Source organism: Saimiri boliviensis, chromosome 14, assembly GCF_048565385.1.
Source record: "Saimiri boliviensis isolate mSaiBol1 chromosome 14, mSaiBol1.pri, whole genome shotgun sequence".
Classification (NCBI taxonomy): domain Eukaryota; kingdom Metazoa; phylum Chordata; class Mammalia; order Primates; family Cebidae; genus Saimiri; species Saimiri boliviensis.
Window position 1 is genome coordinate 73,761,613 of NC_133462.1, and position 21,463 is coordinate 73,783,075.

General features: G+C 40.6%; 1 protein-coding gene across 2 annotated transcripts; it reads left to right on the plus strand.

Annotated features, from left to right (window-relative positions):
* Positions 1-20: 20 nt before the first annotated feature.
* FAM177B (family with sequence similarity 177 member B) lies at positions 21-15,569 on the plus strand. 2 transcript variants are annotated; one of them, XM_074385233.1, is made up of 5 exons: positions 21-2,576; positions 7,271-7,468; positions 7,772-7,838; positions 10,756-10,853; positions 11,211-15,569. In XM_074385233.1, exons 2-5 carry the CDS (start codon positions 7,286-7,288, stop codon positions 11,346-11,348), a joined length of 486 nt encoding a protein of 161 aa, XP_074241334.1. In that variant the 5' UTR covers positions 21-2,576; positions 7,271-7,285; the 3' UTR covers positions 11,349-15,569. The 2 variants fall into 2 exon arrangements, with proteins under 2 accessions (XP_074241334.1, XP_039319403.1); XM_039463469.2 differs by lacking the exon at positions 21-2,576 and adding an exon at positions 4,633-4,783.
* The last annotated feature ends 5,894 nt before the right edge of the window (positions 15,570-21,463 follow it).

The window sequence follows — 21,463 nt, forward strand, 5'->3', positions numbered from 1 at the left end:
TGTTTTAAAATGACAGATAACCAGGCATGGTGGCTCATGCCTATAATCCCAGCACTTCAGGAGGCTGAGGCGGGAGGATTGCTAGAGCCCTAGAGTTGAAACTAGCCTGGAAAACATGGGGAAACCCTGTGTCTGCAAAAATTAAGAAATTAGCTGGGTGTCGTAGCATGTGCAGTGAACCACAATCATGCCCCTGCACCTTAGCCTGGGCGACCGAGTGAGGCACTGTCACACAAAAAAATAAAATGACAGATACATTTGCATCAATTATTTTATGCTTCATGGACTCATTAAATCTTCCGTGTTCCTTGACTTGTTCAGTGTCTACTTATGTTTATTAGTACCTATCCCTTCTTAATCTCAAAGGATTTTGATTGGCCTGTTTATGTCTCGTGCTTAGTAATATCCAACATGATGCAGTATTTGTACTATGGTATGCTGAGCTAGAGACTTATTATCGCTGTACAATAATCTGTAGAAAACTATACCTTACAAACTTGAGGTGTTACTTTTAATGTTGTATAAATGCATGTAGAAATAAAACGGTATTCAGATTTCTTTTAGAATTAGAGTAATCATGCTTTAGAAAATACTGCATTTTACTGTGTAAAGTAAACTTGGAATGTCACTTTGGGTTACCATAACTTTGTATCTAAAGATTTTTATTTGACATTTGAACAATTTGCTTAAAGTTTAAATTTTTATTTAAGAATCTTTTAGTAATAAAGGGATCTAAATAGTTAATCTGGAAGATAAGTTGACAAATTATAAAACAGAAAACTAGCCGGGCGCTGTGGCTCAAGCCTGTAATCCCAGCACTTTGGGAGGCCGAGGCAGGTGGATCATGAGGTCAAGAGATCGAGACCATCCTGGTCAACATGGTGAAACCCCGTCTCTACTAAAAATACAAAAAATTAGCTGGGCATGGTGGCGCGTGCCTGTAATCCCAGCTACTCAGGAGGCTGAGGCAGGAGAATTGCCTGAACCCAGGAGGCGGAGGTTGCGGTGAGCCGAGATCGCGCCATAGCACTTCAGCCTGGGTAACAAGAGCGAAACTCCGTCTCAAAAAATAAAAAAAAATAAAATAATAAAATAAAACAGAAAACTATATTTGATTGTGCTTATCCGAAAAGCCAGAGCTCTCACTTCAGCATTTAATGTATCTAATGCCTGTGATTTGCTTGAGGTCGGTAGAAGCTTATACAGTCACTCTCAGAGCACTCCCCTGAGAAAATGTCAAACTTGAATTTGCTTCTCTAATGCAGAGCTTCTCAAGTAGTTTGTCTCAAGCTATTGATTGAAGCCTTCCGGGTGGCTAACTGGGCAGGACTTAAGGTGGCTGGAGCTCCCAGGCTGGTCGCCTCCAGAATTCCAAACAAAGAATTTTTTCTGATCTTCCATGATGTAAAAAAGGTTGGGAAACACCACAGTGGGACAGGCATGGGCAGACATGCAGGCAGTGGGGTGCATGTATATGGTTTAATACTGCAAATAAAGATACAGCAATCCTGCCAGGTGATGATGCTCTTTAATTCTCAAGGAGCAGCAATGATTTGTTATTTCACATTTTTCCTCACTCTACTCTTCCCTTCTGACACACACACGGCAGGTCACTGATTGGAGCAGGCCAGTTCCCCCAGGTGAAGGGGCCTAGAGAAATGTCAGTGAGTACCGTGCTATGAAGCTCTGCCTCTGAGGTGCGCAGTGGGGCCTTGGCTCTCTCTGCTCTCACCAGGGGTTTGACCTTTCACCCACCTCAGGAAGAAGGAAAGGTGGAAGCAGGAAGGGGGACCAGCAGCTCCGGGCAAGCAACGCTAATTAGCTCCTGTGTCATGACCCAACGTCAGTTCTTAGCTGAATTTCAACATAGTCCATTTGAAAACATTTCTAGATAAATGAAAATGGAAAGAATTCTAGAAAATGTCATGTTATATACTTAAAATAGTATATTTACTTATTGAAGTTAAATGCCAAGATGTAGCACTAATGTGTTATTTCCTTGGTACAGATTATAATGCTTTAACTTTTCAGTGAAGGAGTTAATCAGAATGAAATGATTGGTATATAGATGTAATCAGAAAAATATTAAATGGATAGTCATTTCTAAAGCAGGAAATAAAGACAATTCAAGTTTGTTATTTTTCCAATCTATTATATACCTCCTCCCACCCATTAACATTAACTAAATGTATGATTCATTTGTTAAACAAATACTGAGTTCCAGCTATGTGTAACGCATTGTACTGGCAGAAGATACAGCAGTGAACATAGAGGTAAAAACCCTCCCACTCTGCCAAGGGGTGGGACAGGGAGAAAAGGGAAGACAGAGACACGTGGAATATGGAGTGTTCGGTGTTGGTAAGGGCTAAGGAGAAAAAACGAAACAGGAGGTAAGATGCAAAGGGCAGTGGTGAAGGCAATGGGAGGTTGCTTGAAAGAGGAGCCCAGCATAGTCTCCATTTGAGTTTTAGACTGGAAATGAGCAATGAACTGCCTGGAAAGAAAGACTAATAGAGCAGCCAGCACAGAGCTCTCTGCAGAGACGGACGGAGGACCTGTGTGGTCAAGGAATTGCGGTAAGAAGGCCAGTGTGGTTAGAGTGATGTCAGTCGGGGGAGAGCAGTACAAGATGGCATCATAAAGCTTATAGGGGTTAAATACACAGCCTTGTAGGCCATTGTGAGGACTCTGGCTTTCCTCTAGGAGAGACGAGAACCCACTGGCGAATTTTAAGCAGAGAAATGGCATGATCCGACTTAGGATTTAACAATTCTGGCTCCTTTTTGAGTGTAGACTGGAGGGGGCCAATTAGGACGCCGCTGCAATAATCTAGGTGAGAGATGATAGAGCAGGCTGGTGGCAGTGGAGCAATGAAAACATGATTCCAGAAATATCCAAGAGAATTTCCTGGCAGATTTGATGTGAGGAGTGATTAAAGAAGAACCAAGAATGACTTTAATGTTGTTGGCCTGAGTAACTGGAAGAATAGGTTTGCCATTTATTGAGATGAGAAGGCTGCCAGAAGAGTAGAGGTAAATGCGTGAGTCTGTGCGTGTTGCGGGGATGGAGTGGGAGTTGCACTAAAAACATGAGCAAAGATATAGACAAATCAGGATTGAGATGTCTATTAGACAACTAAGAGATGGCAAGCAGGTAGTTGATCTATGAGATTCAGTGAAAACGTCTGACCTGGAGAATATAAATGTTGCAATCACCTGTGTGTGCATAGTATTTAAAGCCACAGGGCCAAAGGAGATCATCAAGAAAGCAGATAGAAAAGAGAAGAGGTCCGATTACTGAGCCCTGGGCTAATACAGTATACGAAAGGTCAGAGAGATTATATGTTCTGTTAATTACATTATATACTTGGGTACTATCCTTTATATTTGGGGTTAAGAAACAGCCGGGCGTGGTGGCGCATGCCTGTAATCCCAGCAATTTGGGAGGCTGAGGCAGGAGGATTGCTTGACCCCAGAAGTTCAAGAACAGCCTGGGGGAGACACCACCTCTACAAAAACTACAACAACAAAAAAAAAGCTAGAGGTAGTGGCACGTGCCAATGGGAGGTCGAGGTTGAAGTCAACAGAGATCACACCACTGCACCCCATCCTGGGCAAAAGCAAGATCATGTCTAAAAAAAAGAAAAAAAGAAACTGAAGCTAAAATATCACTTACAAAATATCCACATCTGTGTGAAGCTGGCAGTGCTCCCAAGGTTTTTATAAATAAGTTGATTCCAACCTGTTCACTATCGAGACCCCTCTGTGAGACATGCACTGATTATAAACATGAAGTTCGCATAGCATATTCTAAAATGCCCATTAGGTGGCAGAAAAACATTCAGTAAACCAGCTGTGAGCTAGCTACTGCTCGCTCTTGTGCTGGTTCACGCTTTCTCCACTCCCCTCCAGCCTCTCAGAGAGCCCTCTGAACTTAAAGATGTGTATGTCTGTTAATATACAACACCATAATCAAGAAGAACAGAGACTGGTATTTTCTTCAGAGAGCCAACAGATATCATCAGTCTGTAAGATAATACAGGAGGTGAGCCACGTGTACAGGGATTGAGGGTGTGTCTATGTTTCATTAGGTTTGGAAATGTATGAATTTGGACAGTCTTAAGAGGAGTAAATGGACTATAATGACACTATTAGGCCTTATTTTTAAACTTTTGATATTTAAGCTTTTTAGCTTGGGGCAGGGTGAAGAAGTGTTCAGAAAGTAGAATGTAAGAAAGGCCCTTGGGAAAAAAAAGGCAAGGTGTCTTGCAACTAGCCTGATGTTTAAGCTTTCTGCAATAAACCAAATCACTAAGTCATAAATCTCTTTCTGTTTCAGTTTCAAAGTTTCTTCTTGTCCCACTCTCTTTAGGACATTGGTCCCCAAACTTGCCTGAACACTGGGATGACCTGGGCAGCTTCAAAAAATACTAGTGCCTGAGTTCCACCCACAGAGATTGTGATTTAAGTGGTCTGAGGTGTGGCCTGTCTTTGAAATTATTTAAAAGACCCCCAGATGGTTCTCATAACAAAATGATTTTGAGAGCCACTGGGCTTAGCTAATGCTGGATGTGTAAATATAGACCTTCCCACAACTCAAACATGTTCCACCCTGTAAGACATGCAAGAGAACACATCCACGTCAGCATATCCAAGCGCTCTGTACGGCCTCAGCCTACAGAACCCTTAACTCTTTATCATCTACTGAATAATCCCTAACATCAAAATCTGTGCTACTTTCAACACCAAACGTAACTAATGAAAGAAAAATACAGAGGAATTATGTAAGTTACTTTTTGAAAATGTTTTGATTTTCTCTTGCTTGTTGTAGAATGTGTTTTGTTTCTTATGGCACTGATAATATTTATTTGTGCAACAGTATTGTGCTTAACATACTGTTGGTCTTACATACCAAATTAAAATGGGCATTTTTTTTTTCTGCTCTTACCTATTCCTACTTCTTACTGAGGCTTTTCTATGATACACCATCACTAAATCAGGGGAAACCATGTGTAATATTCAGAGGTCCCCGGAGCAGGGCAGATATCATATCACCTTGCTGTGGATGACAAACGTAACCTTTGGCAAGTCTTTTGCAACTCGGACCTTTGACAAAGGCATTAAGCTCAGCATTGCAGCAATAAGATTTGGTGATTTATTTGTGTATGTGTGTGTGTATATATATATATATATATATACATATATATATATATATATACACACACACATACATATATTTGTTCATGTTTGCATTGCCCATAAAATATTTTTTAAATTCAATCTGCTACTCTTCATTTTAATGGATGGCTGACAATCCATTTGCATTTATTATGATTATTGACTTACTTGGAATTATTGCTAATATTTTATTCAGTGTTTCTTTTGATCATGATTTTTCTTTACTGTTGCTTCTTTCTTGCCTTCCATCAGAATGTTTTTCTTTTTTATTTTCTTCCACTAGTTTTGAAGCTACACATTCTAATTCCATTATTTGTCTAGTTACCTTTCAATTGTTAACATGCATACTTAGCAACCTGTCTTATCCAGCCTATTCCAAAACAATACTTGAAGTCTACTCATATTTTTTTATTATCTAATACTTAATACTCTGTTTTGTCTTTATACTGTCCCCACCAAAATAGTGTTTTTAAAAATCAATACTTCCTGACATTTGTCATCCTATTTACTAATTTTTTAACATATATTTGTTGCATCTTTTTTTTTTTTTCTTTTGAGACAGAGTCTCGCTCTGTCATGCAGGCTGGAGTGCAGTAGCACAATGTCAACTCACTGCAACCTCTACCTTCTGGGTTCAAGCAATCCTCCCACCTCAGCATCCCAAGTAGCTGAGACTGCAGGCACATGCCACCATGCCTGGCTAATTTTTTTGTATTTTTTTTAATTAGCCAGGCATGGTGGCATGCACCTGTGGTCCCAGATACTCAGGAGGTTGAGGCAGGAAGATCAATTGAGTCTGGGAGGTCAAGGCTGCAGTGAGCCATGATCATGCCACTGCACCCTAGCCTGGGCAACAGAGCAAGACTCTGTCCCAAAAAATAAAAAATGAAAATTTGGCCAGGTGCAGTAGGTCATGCCTATATCTTAGCACTTCGGAAGGCCAAGGTGGGTGGATCACGAGGTCAGGAGTTTAAGACCAGCCTGGCCAACATAGTGAAACCCTGTCTCTACTAAAAATAGAAAAATTAGCCAGGCGTGGTGGGGCGTGCCTGTAGTCCCAGCCTCTCAAGAGCCTGAGGCAGGAGAATCACTTGAACCCAGGAGGTGGAGGTTATGGTGAGCTGAGATCGCGCCACTGCACTCCAGCCTGAGCAACAGAGTAAGACTCTGACTCAAGAAACAAACAAAAACAAAAAAATAGGCCAGGCACGGCGGCTCACGCCTGTAATCCCAGCACTCTGGGAGGCTGAGGTGGGTGGATTCGTTGACATCAGGAGTTTGAGAACAGCCTGGCCAACATAGTGAAACCCCATCTCTACTAAAACAACAAAAAATTAGCCAGGCATAATGGCGGGTGCCTGTAATCCCAGCTACTCAGGAGGTTAAGGGAGGAGAATCACTTGAACCCAGGAGGCAGAGGTTGCAGTGAGCTAAGATCATGCCATTGCATTCCAGCCCAGGCAACAAGAATTAAACTCCATTTCAAAAAAAAATTTTTTTAGCCATTACAGTGGGTATGTTATGATATCTCATTATGATTTTAATTTACATTTCCCTAATGACTAATGAGATTAGTCATCTGTAAATCTTTGGTAAAATCTCTGCTCAAATATTTTGACCGTATTTTAATTGAATTGTTTACCTTTTACCTAATGAACTGTAACCATTCTTTACATGTTCTGAAAATAAGTCTTTTACCAAATATATACTTTGCACATGTTTTCTCCTGTCTGTGATGTCTATACTCTTAACCATTTCCTACATTGCTTCTCAATATTTATTGAAATAATTGAGCAACTTCTGCAGGGAAGTGACTCCTTCCTACTAGCAATTGTGGGTTTTAAAGTTAACAGAAGGTAGGAAAACCCTGTTGACACTTTTGTTTGAAGACTGAAAGTCCACATTTTCACTGCTTATCAAATCGCCTCCATGTTAGTAGAGAGCAGAACAGTCTTTTCTTGGATTTGAAGAACTGAAGAGGTCACAAGTGTGATTACCTCTGAAATCTCTGTCTTTACTACCCATTGAAGATAACTAGATAATGCTCAGCTGTGAGTAACTTGCCCTAAGGTACCCTGTTTTTAATTTTCTAGTTGTCTTGTTTCATTATGGAGATAGACGGTTTTCAGCAGTTAGACCTAGAGAAGAGTGTACCTTCCAACAAGACTACTCCTAGAAGGATTATCCATTTTGTTGACGGAGACATCATGGAAGAATATAGCACAGAGGAAGAGGAGGAAGAGGAAAAAGAGGAACAAGAGGAACAGAGCATAAATTCAACACTTGACCCTGTAAGCTTAGTATGTCAATATTAGTATGTCAATATGGTGGGGGAGGTGGTAAAGGAACGAGAAATTGTGCCAGACAAGGTTTTTAAAAATAATAGCTTTAAACTAAGTCCTTGGTCTCCTTTTTTGCCTTCTAGATCCATGTGTAGGCAACTTATAATTTTAATCATCTTAGTCTCTTCATCTGTGTGAGAGAAAATGGAACATACTACATAGAGAGAGCATTTTGAAATCTCTACATTAAAACAAATCTGCAGTCACCATTCTTCTTCTTAATTACTCTATGTTGATTTCTCCTTTTTCCAGTCTAAACTTTCCTGGGGGCCCTACCTACGATTTTGGGCAGGACGCCTAGCAAGCACCTCATTTTCTAGTAAGTACTGCTAAGGTTATTTTTTTTCTGTCCTAAATAGGTAGAAATATCGATAGGCCCTCAGAGTTATGTGGGACTTCCAATTGTGTAAGCCACTCCATCGCATCCTGAAGAAGTGAGATCTGGGCTAGGCTTTAATTTCCAAAGGCACACAACCTCACATTCTGAGGCAGACCCTTCATCTTTAACCAGCTCTCATCAGGAAATTCTTTCTTATCTCGGCCCAAATTTTATCTACTTCTAAAGTTCCTACTTTTCTTTCTTAGAACCATACCAAACCAGGCTAGATGCCTCTTTCATAGGCCCAGAGTTTCAAATATTGGAGGACAATAATCGGTCCTCCTTAGTTGACTCTTCATCTGAATAAACTTCCAAATTAAAAAAAATAATTATTGGCTGGGTGTGGTGGCTCATGCCTGTAATCCCAGCACTTTGGGAGGCCGAGGTGGGCAAATCACAAGGTCAAGAGATTGAGACTATCCTGGCCAACATAGTGAAACCCCATCTCTACTAAAAATACAAAAATTAGCTGGGTGTGGTGTGGTGTCTCACACCTGTAGTCCCAGCTACTCAGGAGGCTGAGGCAGAATAATCGCTTGAACCTTGGAGGCAGAAGTTACAGTGAGCCAAGATCGTGCCACTGCACTCCAGCAAGACTCTGTCTCAAAAAAATATATATTGTATGACACAGTTCTAAGTTTCTACTTCCCTCATCATAATTGCTTTATTATAAAAATGAACTTTATTGATCCCTCCTAGAGACATAATGACTGGGCTAAGTGAATATTTATAACAAAATACTAAATCTCATTTTGTTTTACATTCACCAATTTTTTTAAGACATAGTTGACAACATCTAATTACTCATTTCCTTCTAACTTGCACATCTTGTGAATATGATAGAAAGGAAAACGACTTTAAGAATCTGAGAAAATATAAAATGTATTTATAGCTCTTAGAAAGTGATCTTCATTCATTCATTTAAAAAACATTTACTGTCTACTATATGCTCAGCACTGTGCTGGACCCTGGGACACAAAGATGAATGACAGTCTCTGCTTTCAAGGGGCTCATTGTTCAGTGAATCATGTAGATCAGCAAACATGCTCGTAATTATAAGTTGTTTTCACAATTGCCAGAGTAGGAGTGCACAGGGACTATGACCTGGAAGACTCGGGCATGCTGACATATAGAGGAGACACCTTCAGAGAGCTACGACAGTGTGGCTGGCTAAGGCTAGCTTGAGGACCATGAAAGTGACCAGGGAGTCTTTAAATTACAGTAAAAAGTAAAGATGAGGTGATTTAGTCAGATGATATGAACCTTCAAGAAATAAATGCTTTTACACAAGCACAGAGGGTTAGTGATTAAGAAGTTACATTGAAAATCCCAGTGAATACTAACCCTACCCTGACTGTAATATGTTAACAGAAAACAATGCTGTCTTCCAGAAAGCTCTACACTTCAGTTAAGGCAAAGGGTTTAAAAGGATACGTTTCGGGCCGGGCGCGATGGCTCATGACTGTAATCCCAGCACTTTGGGAGGCCGAGGCAAATGGATCATGAGGTCAAGAGTTTGAGACCATCTTGGCCAACACAGTGAAACCCCATCTCTACTAAAAATATAAAAATTAGCTGGGTTGGTGGCATGTGCCTGTAATCCCAGCTACTTGGGAAACTGAGGCAGGAGAATCGCATGAACCCAGGAGGCAGAGGTTGCAGTGAGCCGAGGTCACGCAACTATACTCCAGCCTGGTGACAGAGCAAGACTCTGTCTCAAACAAACAAAACAAAAACAAAAAAAGGGACATGTTTCAGATGGAGGAAATCAGAGAAGATTAGGTCATGTAAAAGAAGCAAAACTCAATATGGGATTGAAAGTACAGAGAAGAGTGATTTGCATGTTGGGTTTTGATTTGAGATTGCAGGGATAGGATGCCTGGCGAGCCTAGCTTTCTTGTGAGTTCCAAACAGAGCTGCAGTGAAAAAATGCTCCTGACCAGAGCTTCAAGGTTGTAGTGGAGGCATAAAGATGCTAGCAGTCAGGACTGTGGTCTCTCTATACAGATTTTGTTTGAATGGAGTTGAAACCCAGATGACACTGGTAATTAATTTTTTCAAGTTAAAATTCTAGTAGGTCATAAACAGGAAACCTCCCTAAGATTTATTTTAATATTTTCAAAAAAACGTTTCTACTACAAATATATAGAACAAAGAGATAGCATATTTTTGAAAAGATAAGACATATTAAAAATAGCGTCCTTTTGATGCCCTATGTGAGCGATATCCTGAGGCAGAATGAATCAAAGGAATCAGAAAGTCCTCTAATTGGGGCATAAGAGAAGGCTGTCAGAAATCCTCTAATTTTAAAGGAAAACATTTCTAGGGGACATCTTCAGGAACCACTTACTATTCATGCTACAACTTTATCCCTGCCTCTAACAAGCCCAGTGCTGAGCCTGCGAGCCACCTTGCTACCGAAGGCAGACAAGGAAGGCCTTTAACGACTTCTGAGGAGTCTGTCTGGATGCATGGAAGAATTCCTGATGTGGGTCTTGGTAACACTCTGAAATGTAAGCCGGTACACATGGGGTTAATGAGCAGTACCTTTTCTGGTTGCTCAGGACCCATGCTGTACCTGTTGTTAAAATATATTGACAATCTCTCCTGATATATACATGTGGAAAAAATAATCCCATATTAAAAAATAATATAATCCCATATAAAGATAGAAGATTTGACAAATTTCCTTTGAATCCTGGAATTTTTGAGAGGCCAAGGCAATTGAAATCTTTTATCAGGCTTCAAGTTAAGTATATTAAGAGATCACTGGCAGAGTAGTTTAAACTTGGCCCTCAGCTGATGCTAAGCTTTAGTTATTAATTCGGTTTACCCAAGTGCTCATTCTTTCCTTTAGCATGTGAATTCCTTGGTGGAAGGTTTGCTGTCTTCTTCGGTCTTACTCAACCCAAATATCAGTATGTGCTAAATGAGTACTACAGGATACAAAGCAAGGTATGTGACACTCTGATGGGGACAAGGGCCTGAAATAGGAATATTGGTTGCTCCAACTTTAGGTCAGTATAGAAAATTATTTTTTCCACCTGGTAATCATGTACTACAATTTCACCAAACTTCCATAGTCAGCCTGGCTTATTTTTCTAGTTCTTCTCACCTTGGGACACTTCTTCATATTTGCCTCACTCCCGCGAAGTTAGGATGTCATGAGCTGTGTTGTAGAAGAAGGTAGTTGGGTGTGAAGCCTGAGATTGCTTAAAGTAGAAGCTTCTTACATGGGCATCTGCACAGTAAGGGGAGTTCAGAGGTCTTTGTTTGTGCAGTCAAACATTTCCTTATTTCTCTCCAAATCAGAAAAGTGACAACAAAAGTGAAGGGAATGGATCAAAGGCCCTGGCAGCTGAGGTTCCTAATGAAAAGTGTCATTTGGAGGCTGGGGACCGAGAGTATGGGACCATACAACAGGATACAGCAGAAGCCATTCCTCAGTGAAGCACGTCATCCAGGGAGGGTCTGGTGGCAGAGCCCAGCTCATGATGGCAGCAAAGACTATAGTTTCCCTGGATCTCTGTTCCTTGGCCATTGGTTACCATAGCAACAGCACCACAGGTAGCACTTCTGAATCAGATCTGATCCTAATCCCCATGTGACTTAGTCTCAAGCATCCAGGAATTACAAGCAATAATAAGTGTAATTTTGGGCACTTTCTCAGTATAATTTTTATGTGCGAGCCAACCCATCTCAACTCCACCCCAGTGATACAAGTCTCATGAGTACTGATATTTGCACGGTAGCATAAATGCCTTAAAGGAACTGTGGGACTGGGAGTTTTGGGCTGAAATTCTCTGTCATGGGACTAGGGTACAGTAAAGGAGCTCTATTCCTCAGAAGAAAATCTGGGCACTGCAAAATCTAAATAAATCCCCTTTCAGGGTTTGCATAGGTGTGTACTTCCAAACAACCGTCCTGGCTTAGTTGGGAATTGTTTTACAATAAGTAAACATTGCTAATAGCTCTGTTATAAGATCATTATCAAGGTCTTTAAGAATTAGGTACGTCCCTCCAAATTAAAATAATCAATAAAGAATCTAAGCTCTAGAAAAAATATTTTAATGGATTATTTTCTTATTCATTTGTCAAGCAATTTTCAAAACCTGAAAAGGTCGAACATGGAAATCATTGTTAGATAACACAGGGTGTGCTGGCCAGAGTAACTGTGATACATTAATGGTAAAAAAAAAAAAAAAAAAAAAAAAAAAAAAAAAAAAGCACAGGCCTGCAGTAATCAGACTTGAGCTGAGTTTCCCTTTTCCCATCTGCTAGTTGTGTGATTTGAGGTGTCCAGATTTCTGAGCTCCAGTCTCCTTTGTAAAATACAGGTGACTTCACTTGCTCCTCATGGGTTATTTTTAAACAGAATTATGAGAAATAATAATTTAGTGTTGTTTTAAGCTTTGGACTGGTTCGTTAGGCAGCCATGTATAACTGAAATTATAGCTCTAAGGGAAGAGGAAGTTGGGATTAATTTAATATGAAATCAAAGACAGAAGTAGGCCTGGAGCATAAGATGTTGTTAGTTAAATGTAGTAGGATAAGATAGATAATGCTAAACAAAGAAACCTCCAAAATCTTGGTGTCCTAAAACAACAAATTTTATTTCTCGTGAGAAGTCCACTGTCAGTTTAGGTGGCTTCCCAGTGTTCTCCATGTGCTAGCTCAGTGTTGGATGCTTCTCTGATCTTATGTTTCCTCCATACTGTGATGTGCTCGTGGGGCCGCTGGAAAAGGAACAGCATGAAGAGTTAAGTACTGGCAATCAATATCTTCACTAAGAATGAATCATGTCACCTCTGTGTATGTTTCTTTCACCAAAGCAAGTCACGTGGCTGTAATTAATTTTATGGGAGTCTGAGCCTCCTAAGACAGCTGAGAAAAGGAAACACTTTCTTCTAATGGCATAGGAGATAAATAATAAGCTCAAGAGTCAATATGATATCGATTTAATCTCAGCTCTGCTGCCCTGTGCCAGTAGCCCTGTGCAAGTTACTCAACTTTTCACTGTTCTCATCTATAGGAAGCAAATATAATTTGAACCAGCTTTATGTGACAAAATAAAAGAATTTTGGGGGAAGTGCACTGAGTTATCAAATGGACCCCAAAGGTAGATTAGTCTCAATAGGATCTGAACAATGTGACAAGCAAGGCCCCAACAGGTACTCTGCCCATCTCTCATCCTTCTTCCACATGAGGAAGATGCTCACTCTATAGCTCTTCATAACTCTTCTGTTCAAGTGACTGGTATACTAGTCTTTAGGCACCATTTCAAAGTACAGTGGAAATAGAATCTGTTTTGCTCCTTTTTTGTCAAATATCACCCTCTAATTCAATCAGCTGTGGCCAGGGAGATGGAGCCCCATAGTAGCAACAGAGTTATGGGACCTATTTCTGGGTAAGGATGGTTCTCAGGAAAAGGAAATTGAAGTGAGCTAGGTAGGTACCCCATGACTCTTCCATGTTAAAATTGAGGAAAGTATGTAAAGCATGTGGCTCTAATTAGGTGCTTAAGTCATAGTATCAATTACAATTATTAATATTTATGATTATGATGGTTAATTCTATGTGTCAACTTGACTGGACCACAGGATGCCCAGATTAGACATTACTTCTGGGTGTATCTGTGGGGTTGTTTCTGGATGACCTTAGCATTTGAATTGTTGTGTTCAGTAGGTGGATTGCCTTCCCAATGAGAATGAGCATCATTCAATCCACTGAGGGCTTGAATAGAGCAAAAGGCCAAGAAAGGAGGAGGAATTTGCTCCTTTTTTCTGTCTCACTGCTTGAACGTGGATATCTCATCTCATCTTCTCCTGCCCAAGGATGGGATTTACTACATTGGCTTCTCTGGCTGGTTTTTAGGCCTTTGAACTCAAACTGATTTACATCACTGGCTTTCCTGGGTCTCCAGTAGGCGAATGGCAGACTGTGGGACTTCTCAGCCACCATAATCATAATACATTCAATTCCTCATAATAAATCTCATTGTATCTATCTATCCAATTATCTATCTACCTATGTCTCTATACATCTATCCTGCTGGTTCTGTTTCACTGGAGAACCCTGACCAGTATAATGTTGAATGAGAATCCTGGTTCCATGGATTCTGAATGGCTTGTCCCCACTGAAGAGTCAGTCTTAGTTGTTTGTCTGACATGTTCTGTTAGTCGAGTTTTAGGGTAAAGTAAATCTGAAGGTTTAATCCAGGCATCCCCAAACTTTTTACACAGGGTGCCAGTTCACTGTCCTCAGACTGTTGGAGGGCCACCACATACTGTGCTCCTCTCACTGACCACCAATGAAAGAGGTGCCCCTTCCTGAAGTGCGGCAGGGGGCCGGATAAATGGCCTCAGGGGGCCGCATGCGGCCCGCAGGCCGTAGTTTGGGGACTCCTGGTTTAATCATTTTGCAGAAGAAGTGACCAAGTCTAGCAGTTAAGCATTGGTTACTTCAGTCTTAGGTGTCCAATCATACTAAAAATCTATGCCTAATTTACTATTTCGCTTACAAGAGCACTAGTGATGGACTTTTTTTTTACTATTCCACTTTTAAAAAAAATTATCCACTTCTTGAATACCCACTTATTGATGATTCTGAGGAACTAGGTAGGCTTTTCCCTTTCAGACACCCCTCTCTCTCACAAGCAAAAGAGGGCTGCTCTCCTTTCTCTTTCTTTTGCCAGTTAAACCTCTGTTCCTGTGGCTCACAACTGTAATCCCAGCACTTTGGGAGGCCGAGGTGGATCACGAGTTCAGAAGCTCGAGACCATCCTGGCCAACATGGTGAAATCCCATCTCGAATAAAAATACAAAAATTAGCTGGGCATGGTGGCACATGCCTGTAGTCCCAGCTACTCAGGAAGCTGAGGCAGGAGAATTGCTTGAACCTGGGAGGTGGAGGTTGCCGTGAGCCAAGATCACACCACTGCACTCCAGCCTGGTGACAGAGCAAGACTCTGTCTTAATTTTAAAAAATTTAAAAATAAGCCGGGCACGGTGGCTCAAGCCTGTAATCCCAGCACTCTGGGAGGCCGAGGCGGGCGGATCACGAGGTCAAGAGATCGAGACCATCCTGGTCAACATGGTGAAACCCCGTCTCTACTAAAAATACAAAACATTAGCTGGGCATGGTGGCACATGCCTGTAATCCCAGCTACTCAGGAGGTTGAGGCAGAAGAATTGTCTGAACCAAGGAGGCGGAGGTTGTGGTGAGCCGAGATCGCGCCATTGCATTCCAGCCTGGGTAACAAGAGTGAAACTCCATCTGAAAAAAAAAAAAAAAAAAAAAAAAAAAGGTTAAAAATAAAATAAAAATAAACCTCTGCTCCTAAACTCAAAAAGAAAAAAAGAAGAAGAAGAACTAGGCAAAACAAAGTGTGATATTCGAATTGAAGAAGTGGATTTTTATCTAGCAAATATTATACTCTCAATTTAATTTTATTTTCCACTAAGAGACCTATTCCTCCCAGGAGGCATCTCTGCCACGTGTAAATTTATGAATGCCAAACAATATGTCTAGAAAAGACATTGTCCTGTTCTACCTGGCAGCTTCGAAGATTCAATGATATATTGGGAAAGGGGTAACTCTCTTCTCCTTCCAATAACATGTAAGCCCTAGATTCCTGCCAAGCCAAAAATATCCCTGATTAAACAAATTATGTAGCAGAAAGTCTCTGAATTAATAAACTAAATTTGAATGATTATCTGATTCTTGATGTTTTTATTTATTTATTATGACCATACTTCATTGTATGTAATGTGGGTAAATGAAAGTTAATTTTATTATTTCTCTTTCTAATGATGGAGTCATATAAACCTTAACCTTCAGAGTGGAAATTCAGGGAGTCTCGTGATTAGAGAAGCTCTTTAGCAAATGCACCCAGGCAACCACCCCTTTATCTTCGTACATACATTATTCAGTGTTATTCCCTGAATGGGCAGTCCTGCCAAGAATTGTCTGGGTCTTTTTCATCTTTGTTGGTGAGGTGGTTCTTCAATTATCCCTAAAATGTTTCTATCCTCTGCCAAATTGCACCACCGTCAACTGCAAGATGTAATTATTTTCTCTACCTACAGCAAAATGAAGCCAAGTATACCTTGAAACATTTTCATTCTCAGGTACCTTATGTAGGTTTGCCAAGAGCCAGGAAACCCAGTGGGCAGCTTTTCAGGCAAAAGTGGTGAAAGCTCTTTAGGGAAAATCTCTGTAAGTTTTCATTTAAACTGGGACCGAGAGGGGAGCAGCATGGTTCTAGCAATCTGAATTTATTTGGCGGGGGGGGGAGGGGGGAAGTATTTTACTGAGAAAAAGTAAATGAAGGGCCCCCAACAAATTACTCAAAAGGACTCAGATATTATTTTCCTGGAACATTTACTTTATCTGTCATCTTCAAGCCTACCCTCAGGCTGACTGGCTATATAAATCAAGACAAAGTGGCAGAAACAAAATTCTCTTCAGAATTGAGTGAATTTCTGTAGAAAATGTGTCCTAAGATAAGCATTTTATGATGGTCTTTGGTGTCTTGGGGAAAAAATTTGTTTCAGTGACAGAGCAAGATGACCCCAAGGGCAAGACAGCTCCCAAGAATGTGGTGATAGGGAGAGGAACTACTTCTCTTCAAACTGTAAGAAGGTAGTTCTTGAAACCTTATTTATACAATTATTCATGCCAATTTTAAGGGACTGCTCAAAATATCAACTTTTCCTCATTGGCTGATGTGATGGCTAGTTTCCTATGTCAATTTGGCTAGGCTCTAGTACCCGGTAACTTAATGAAACATTAATCTAGGTGTAGAGGTATTTCACAGTTAACATCTACAATCAGTTGACTTTAAATAAAGGAGATGATGCTAAATAATGTGGGTGGGGCCCCATCCAGGTAGTTGAAGGCCTTTAAGAGCAAAACCAATGTTTTCTGAAGAGAAAGAAATTCTGCCTCAAGACTATAGCATCAGCTGGGCATGATGGCTCTTAACTGTAATCTCAGTGATTTGGGAGGCCAAGGCGGGAGGATTGGTTGAGGCCAGGAGTTGGAGATTAGCCTAGGCAACAGAGCGAGATCCGATCTCTACAGTCAGAAATTAGCCTTGCGTGGTGGCACAAACCTGTAGTCCCATCTACTCAGGAGGCTGAGGTGGGAGGATCGCTGGAGCCCAGGAGATTGAGGCTGCAGGGAGCCACGATGGTGCCACTGCACTACAGCTAGGGTGATAGAACAAAATCTTGTCTCAACAAAAACAAAAACAACCCCCCAACACCAAAAAAATCCCTACATCCTCAAGTCTTATATGAGTTTCCAGCCTGCTGGCCTGCCCTATGGATTTCAGACTTGCCAGCCCCCATAAGTACATAAGCCAATCCCTTGAAATAAATCTCTTTGATTCTGTTTCTCTTGAGAACTCTGATAAAGCTGCTATCCAACACGCATTTAGGAAGTTACCACTACCATACTTAGTTAACCATTAGGTGGGCCAGTAGCCAATATATTACCATCATGGAGTGTGCAGGACAGCTGTCTTCTCTGCTTCATCTTAGTTCACACAGTCCAAATTTAAACATGTTTACACTCTTACATTTTTATGCAAAAACCTTTCAAACGACGTTTAACATCCTAATATTTACGAAGAAGTACCTGGGCCTGTGTTCGCTCTTTTTACAAATTAATTGCGATCACAGAACTGCGTAACTGAGAACTAAAGCCTTTCCGTCCAGCTGGCTGTGGGACAGCGAGTAGATAAAAGACAGGCCTAGCAGTTCCCACCAGAGACGGAACATGAATGCCTAGAATCTGAGAAGGGAACTTGGAGATTAAAAGAAAAGCATAGGGAGCATTCAAGAGCCAAGAAACCTAGATTTTTAACTCCAGGGGCTCTAGTCATTAGACCCATACACAGTCCAAGCATCAGGCTTGTCCTCAAAATGAGGATAATAAAAAACCAATGTCCCTAAGAAAGGTAAGAATTAATTGAGATCCTACGTGTGAAAGCACTAATCAAAGCTCTATTCCAATGGGACATCAGTGTTACCTTATCTCCTTTGGTCTCATCAACCCCTATCAATAATATCTAGAAATAGAAAACTGGACAATGAGAACATGTGCTAGAGATTATTCCTATGCCCTTCTCTGCTTTAATTACCACAGGAGATGTGATTTTATGGAAAACGAAATATGTTATATTCACCCCCTCTACCCCATGTTTAGACACAGTTATAAACGGTTCAATTTAGTCTCTATCTACTGAGACATGTCATTGTGTAGGAAACATGTATAATAATATACTCTTCACCATAGGCCAGGCGTGGTGGCTCACACCTGTAATCCCAGCACTTTGGGAGGCCAAGGCGGGCAGATCACGAGGTTAGGAGTTCGAGACCAGCCTGGCCAACACAGTGAAACCCGTCTCTACTAAAAATACAAAAAAAAAAAAAAAAAAAATTGGCAAGGCATGGTGGCAGGCACCTGTAATCCCAGCTACTCAGGAGACTGAGGCTAGGAGAATCGCTTGAACCTGGGAGGTGGAGGTTGCAGTGAGCCGAGATTGCGTCACTGCGCTCCAGCCTGGGTGACAGTGTAAAACTCCATCTCAAAAATAGTAATATACTCTTCACCATATAATAAGCTCTTCATCAACCTTAGGGGCTTGAGGGAGCTTCTTGCCCAGGGTAGAAGTGAGGGAAGAGGGAAGGATAAGGCAAATGGAGTCTTAAACGCTTCGGCTGATAGCAGTTTAGGAAAGAGACACCTATCATCATCTTCATAGCAATTGGAAAATTAGAGAGGTGGGAAGAATGCTGGATAATGAGTCATGAAAATTAGATTTAGCCCTGACTCTGCCACTGAAATGTTATACAACTTTAGAAAAATGTACTGTCTCTGGGCTTGGTTTTCTAATCTATGAAATGAAGGGGGTTGCAACTAAATTAGCTTTACCTGAAGTAGGTTCTTCTGAATATTAATAAATTTTTTGTTTTGTTTTGTTTTGTTTTTTTTGAGACAGGGCCTTGCTTTCTTGCCCAAGCTGGAGTGCAGTGGCACAAAATGGCTCACTGCAGCCTCCAGTTCATAGGCTTAACCCATCCTCCCACCTTGGCTTCCCAAGTAGCTGGAACTACAGGTGCACCATGGCCCTCTACTTTTTTGGTGGGGGTGGGGTTGGGATTTTGCCATGTTGCCCAGGCTGGTCTTGAACTCCTGGGCTGAAGTGATCCACCTGCCATGGCCCCCCAAAGTACTTGGATTACAGATGTGAGTCATTGCAGCAGCCAAGTAAGTTTTACATAAAAATGAAGATCTGGGGAGGCCGAGGTGGGTGGATCACGAGGTCCAGAGATCGAGACCGTCCTGGTCAACATGGTGAAACCTCGTCTCTACTAAAAATACAAAAAATTAGCTGGGCATGGTGGCACGTGCCTGTAAGCCCAGCTGCTTGGGAGGCTGAGGCAGGAGAATTGCCTGAGCCCAGGAGGCGGAAGTTGCGGTGAGCCGAGACTGCGCCATTGCACTCCAGCCTGGGTAACAAGAGCAAAACTCTGTCTCAAAAAACAAACAAACAAACAAAAAAATGAGGATCTGATAAACTTTATTTTGGGGAGGAATTTGGTTAAGCAAAACAAAACAAAAAGTATCATTTGCCTCAGAGCTTTTCCAGGGTATTAATAAACTAATGTGCCTTGTTAAGCTCCAAAAGGCAGATAGTCCCAGCTACTTGGGAGGCTGAAGTGGGAAGATCGCGTGACCCCTGGAGCTCCAGGCTTCAGTGAGCATGTTCCTGCGACTGCATTCCAGCCTGGGCGACAGAGGGAGCCCTGTCTCAAAAAACAAAACAAAACAAAACAAAAATACATACTATACAATGTTTCCCAATGTATTTGGTCATGAAATCACTTGTGCATGGAGTATTTCCAGAAGCAGCAGTCTGAGGAACTTACTTTGAGAAACATGAACCTAAAAAAAATCTATAAAGTGCCTTTTAATTCTAATGTTCTTATTTTATAAAGCTGGGATGGTGCCAAGAAAGTGGACATTTCCCAGTTGTATGAATGAGTAGAGTCGAAAATAGTTTTTATTTTACCAGCATCTCCTTTAAACTTTCTCCTCTTTATTTATTTATTTATTTATTTATTTATTTATTTATGTTTTATTTTTGAGATGGAGTCTTACTCTGTTACCAGGCTGGAGCACAGTGGCAAAATCTCAGCTCACTGCTACCTCTACCTCTCAGGTTCAAGTGATTCTCCTGCCTCAACCTCCCAAGTAACTGGGATTACAGGCATGAGCCATCATACCCACTAATTTTTGTAGTTTTAGTAGAGACAAGGTTTTTTAAAAATAAAATCTACCAGTAGTTTAAAAGTGAGATTTTAATGTCTGTCATCATTCTGCCCCTCTTTGCCTTTAAAAGTTACAAAAATACGTGATTGTTACTTGAGAAAGTGAGAAAGCATGTTTAAAAATTGCAGATGAGAAATATTGTTGTTAGTAATTATGTGCTATCTTAATGTGGGCACTTCATTTGTTAGTATAATATTAGATTATAGCAGCCTAGTTCTTTAGGATTTGATGATTCAATTTTATTTTGTTTTGTTTTATTTTATTTTCTGAGATGGAGTCTCGCTCTGTCACCCAGGCTGGACTGTGGTGGTGCAATTTCAGCTCACTGCAACCTCTGCCTCCCTGATTCAAGCGATTCTCCTGTCTCAGCCTACTGAATAGCTGGGACTACAGGCGTGTGCCACCACACCTGGCTAATTTTTTGTATTTAGCCAGGATGGTCTTGATCTTTTGATCTCGTGATCCACCCACCTCAGCCTCCCAAGGTGCTGGGATAACAGGGGTAAGCCACCACATCCGGCCTCAAATATGTTTTTCAAAAATATCATTATCTTCCTGAGATTTTTAAAGTTATTTTGCTCAAGTGCTTAAGTAGTTTGGCTCAAGGAGTTTGTTTACAATTAAAATGGATATTATAGCATTTAATAGAAGAAATGGTTATGGATTATCAGAAAAGAATATCAGCATGACCTGGCGTAGACTTAAAAGACTACATGTTTGTGAATATTTTATAATGTGGAATGATCATTGAAATATCAAGAATTCTAGTAATTGTATTTCCTGAATAAACGTATGTTTATGAATTTTCTAACTTACATTTTGTTGTGTCTTCTGCCAACAATCTGGTTTTATAATTTTTGTCTAAAGTTTGCTAGTAGTGTTTCTTCAAAGGTTATTCCAGTTATGGTTAAGTAGTGGGGAAAATAAATTATTAATTTTCAAGAACTTTCAGACTAATTTGTATTGACTTGGCTTTTAAAAATACTGGCAAATGCTGGGCTTCTACTTTTAAAATTTGTGGTAATACCCAGAATGTATGTAAAATAACACTTTTTCAATAGATGACTTCATTTATCAATTTAATTCTGATTTTAAGGCTTATTTAAAATAAATTTGTATGAGTTATGTCCTTATTCTTTGGATTTGAAAAATGTTGATGTAACTACACAATAGATAATGTTTGTGAAAGCTATGTATAAAATAACTTTACATAAGATAAAAGG

Bases quoted from the DNA above. Each gene is read 5' to 3' on its own strand.
- FAM177B (XM_074385233.1), top strand. From the start codon at position 7,286: ATGGAGATAGACGGTTTTCAGCAGTTAGACCTAGAGAAGAGTGTACCT. The intron at 7,469-7,771 runs GTAAGCTTAGTA...TCCTTTTTCCAG, and splicing joins TAAATTCAACACTTGACCCT to TCTAAACTTTCCTGGGGGCC. The intron at 7,839-10,755 runs GTAAGTACTGCT...TCTTTCCTTTAG, and splicing joins AGCAAGCACCTCATTTTCTA to CATGTGAATTCCTTGGTGGA.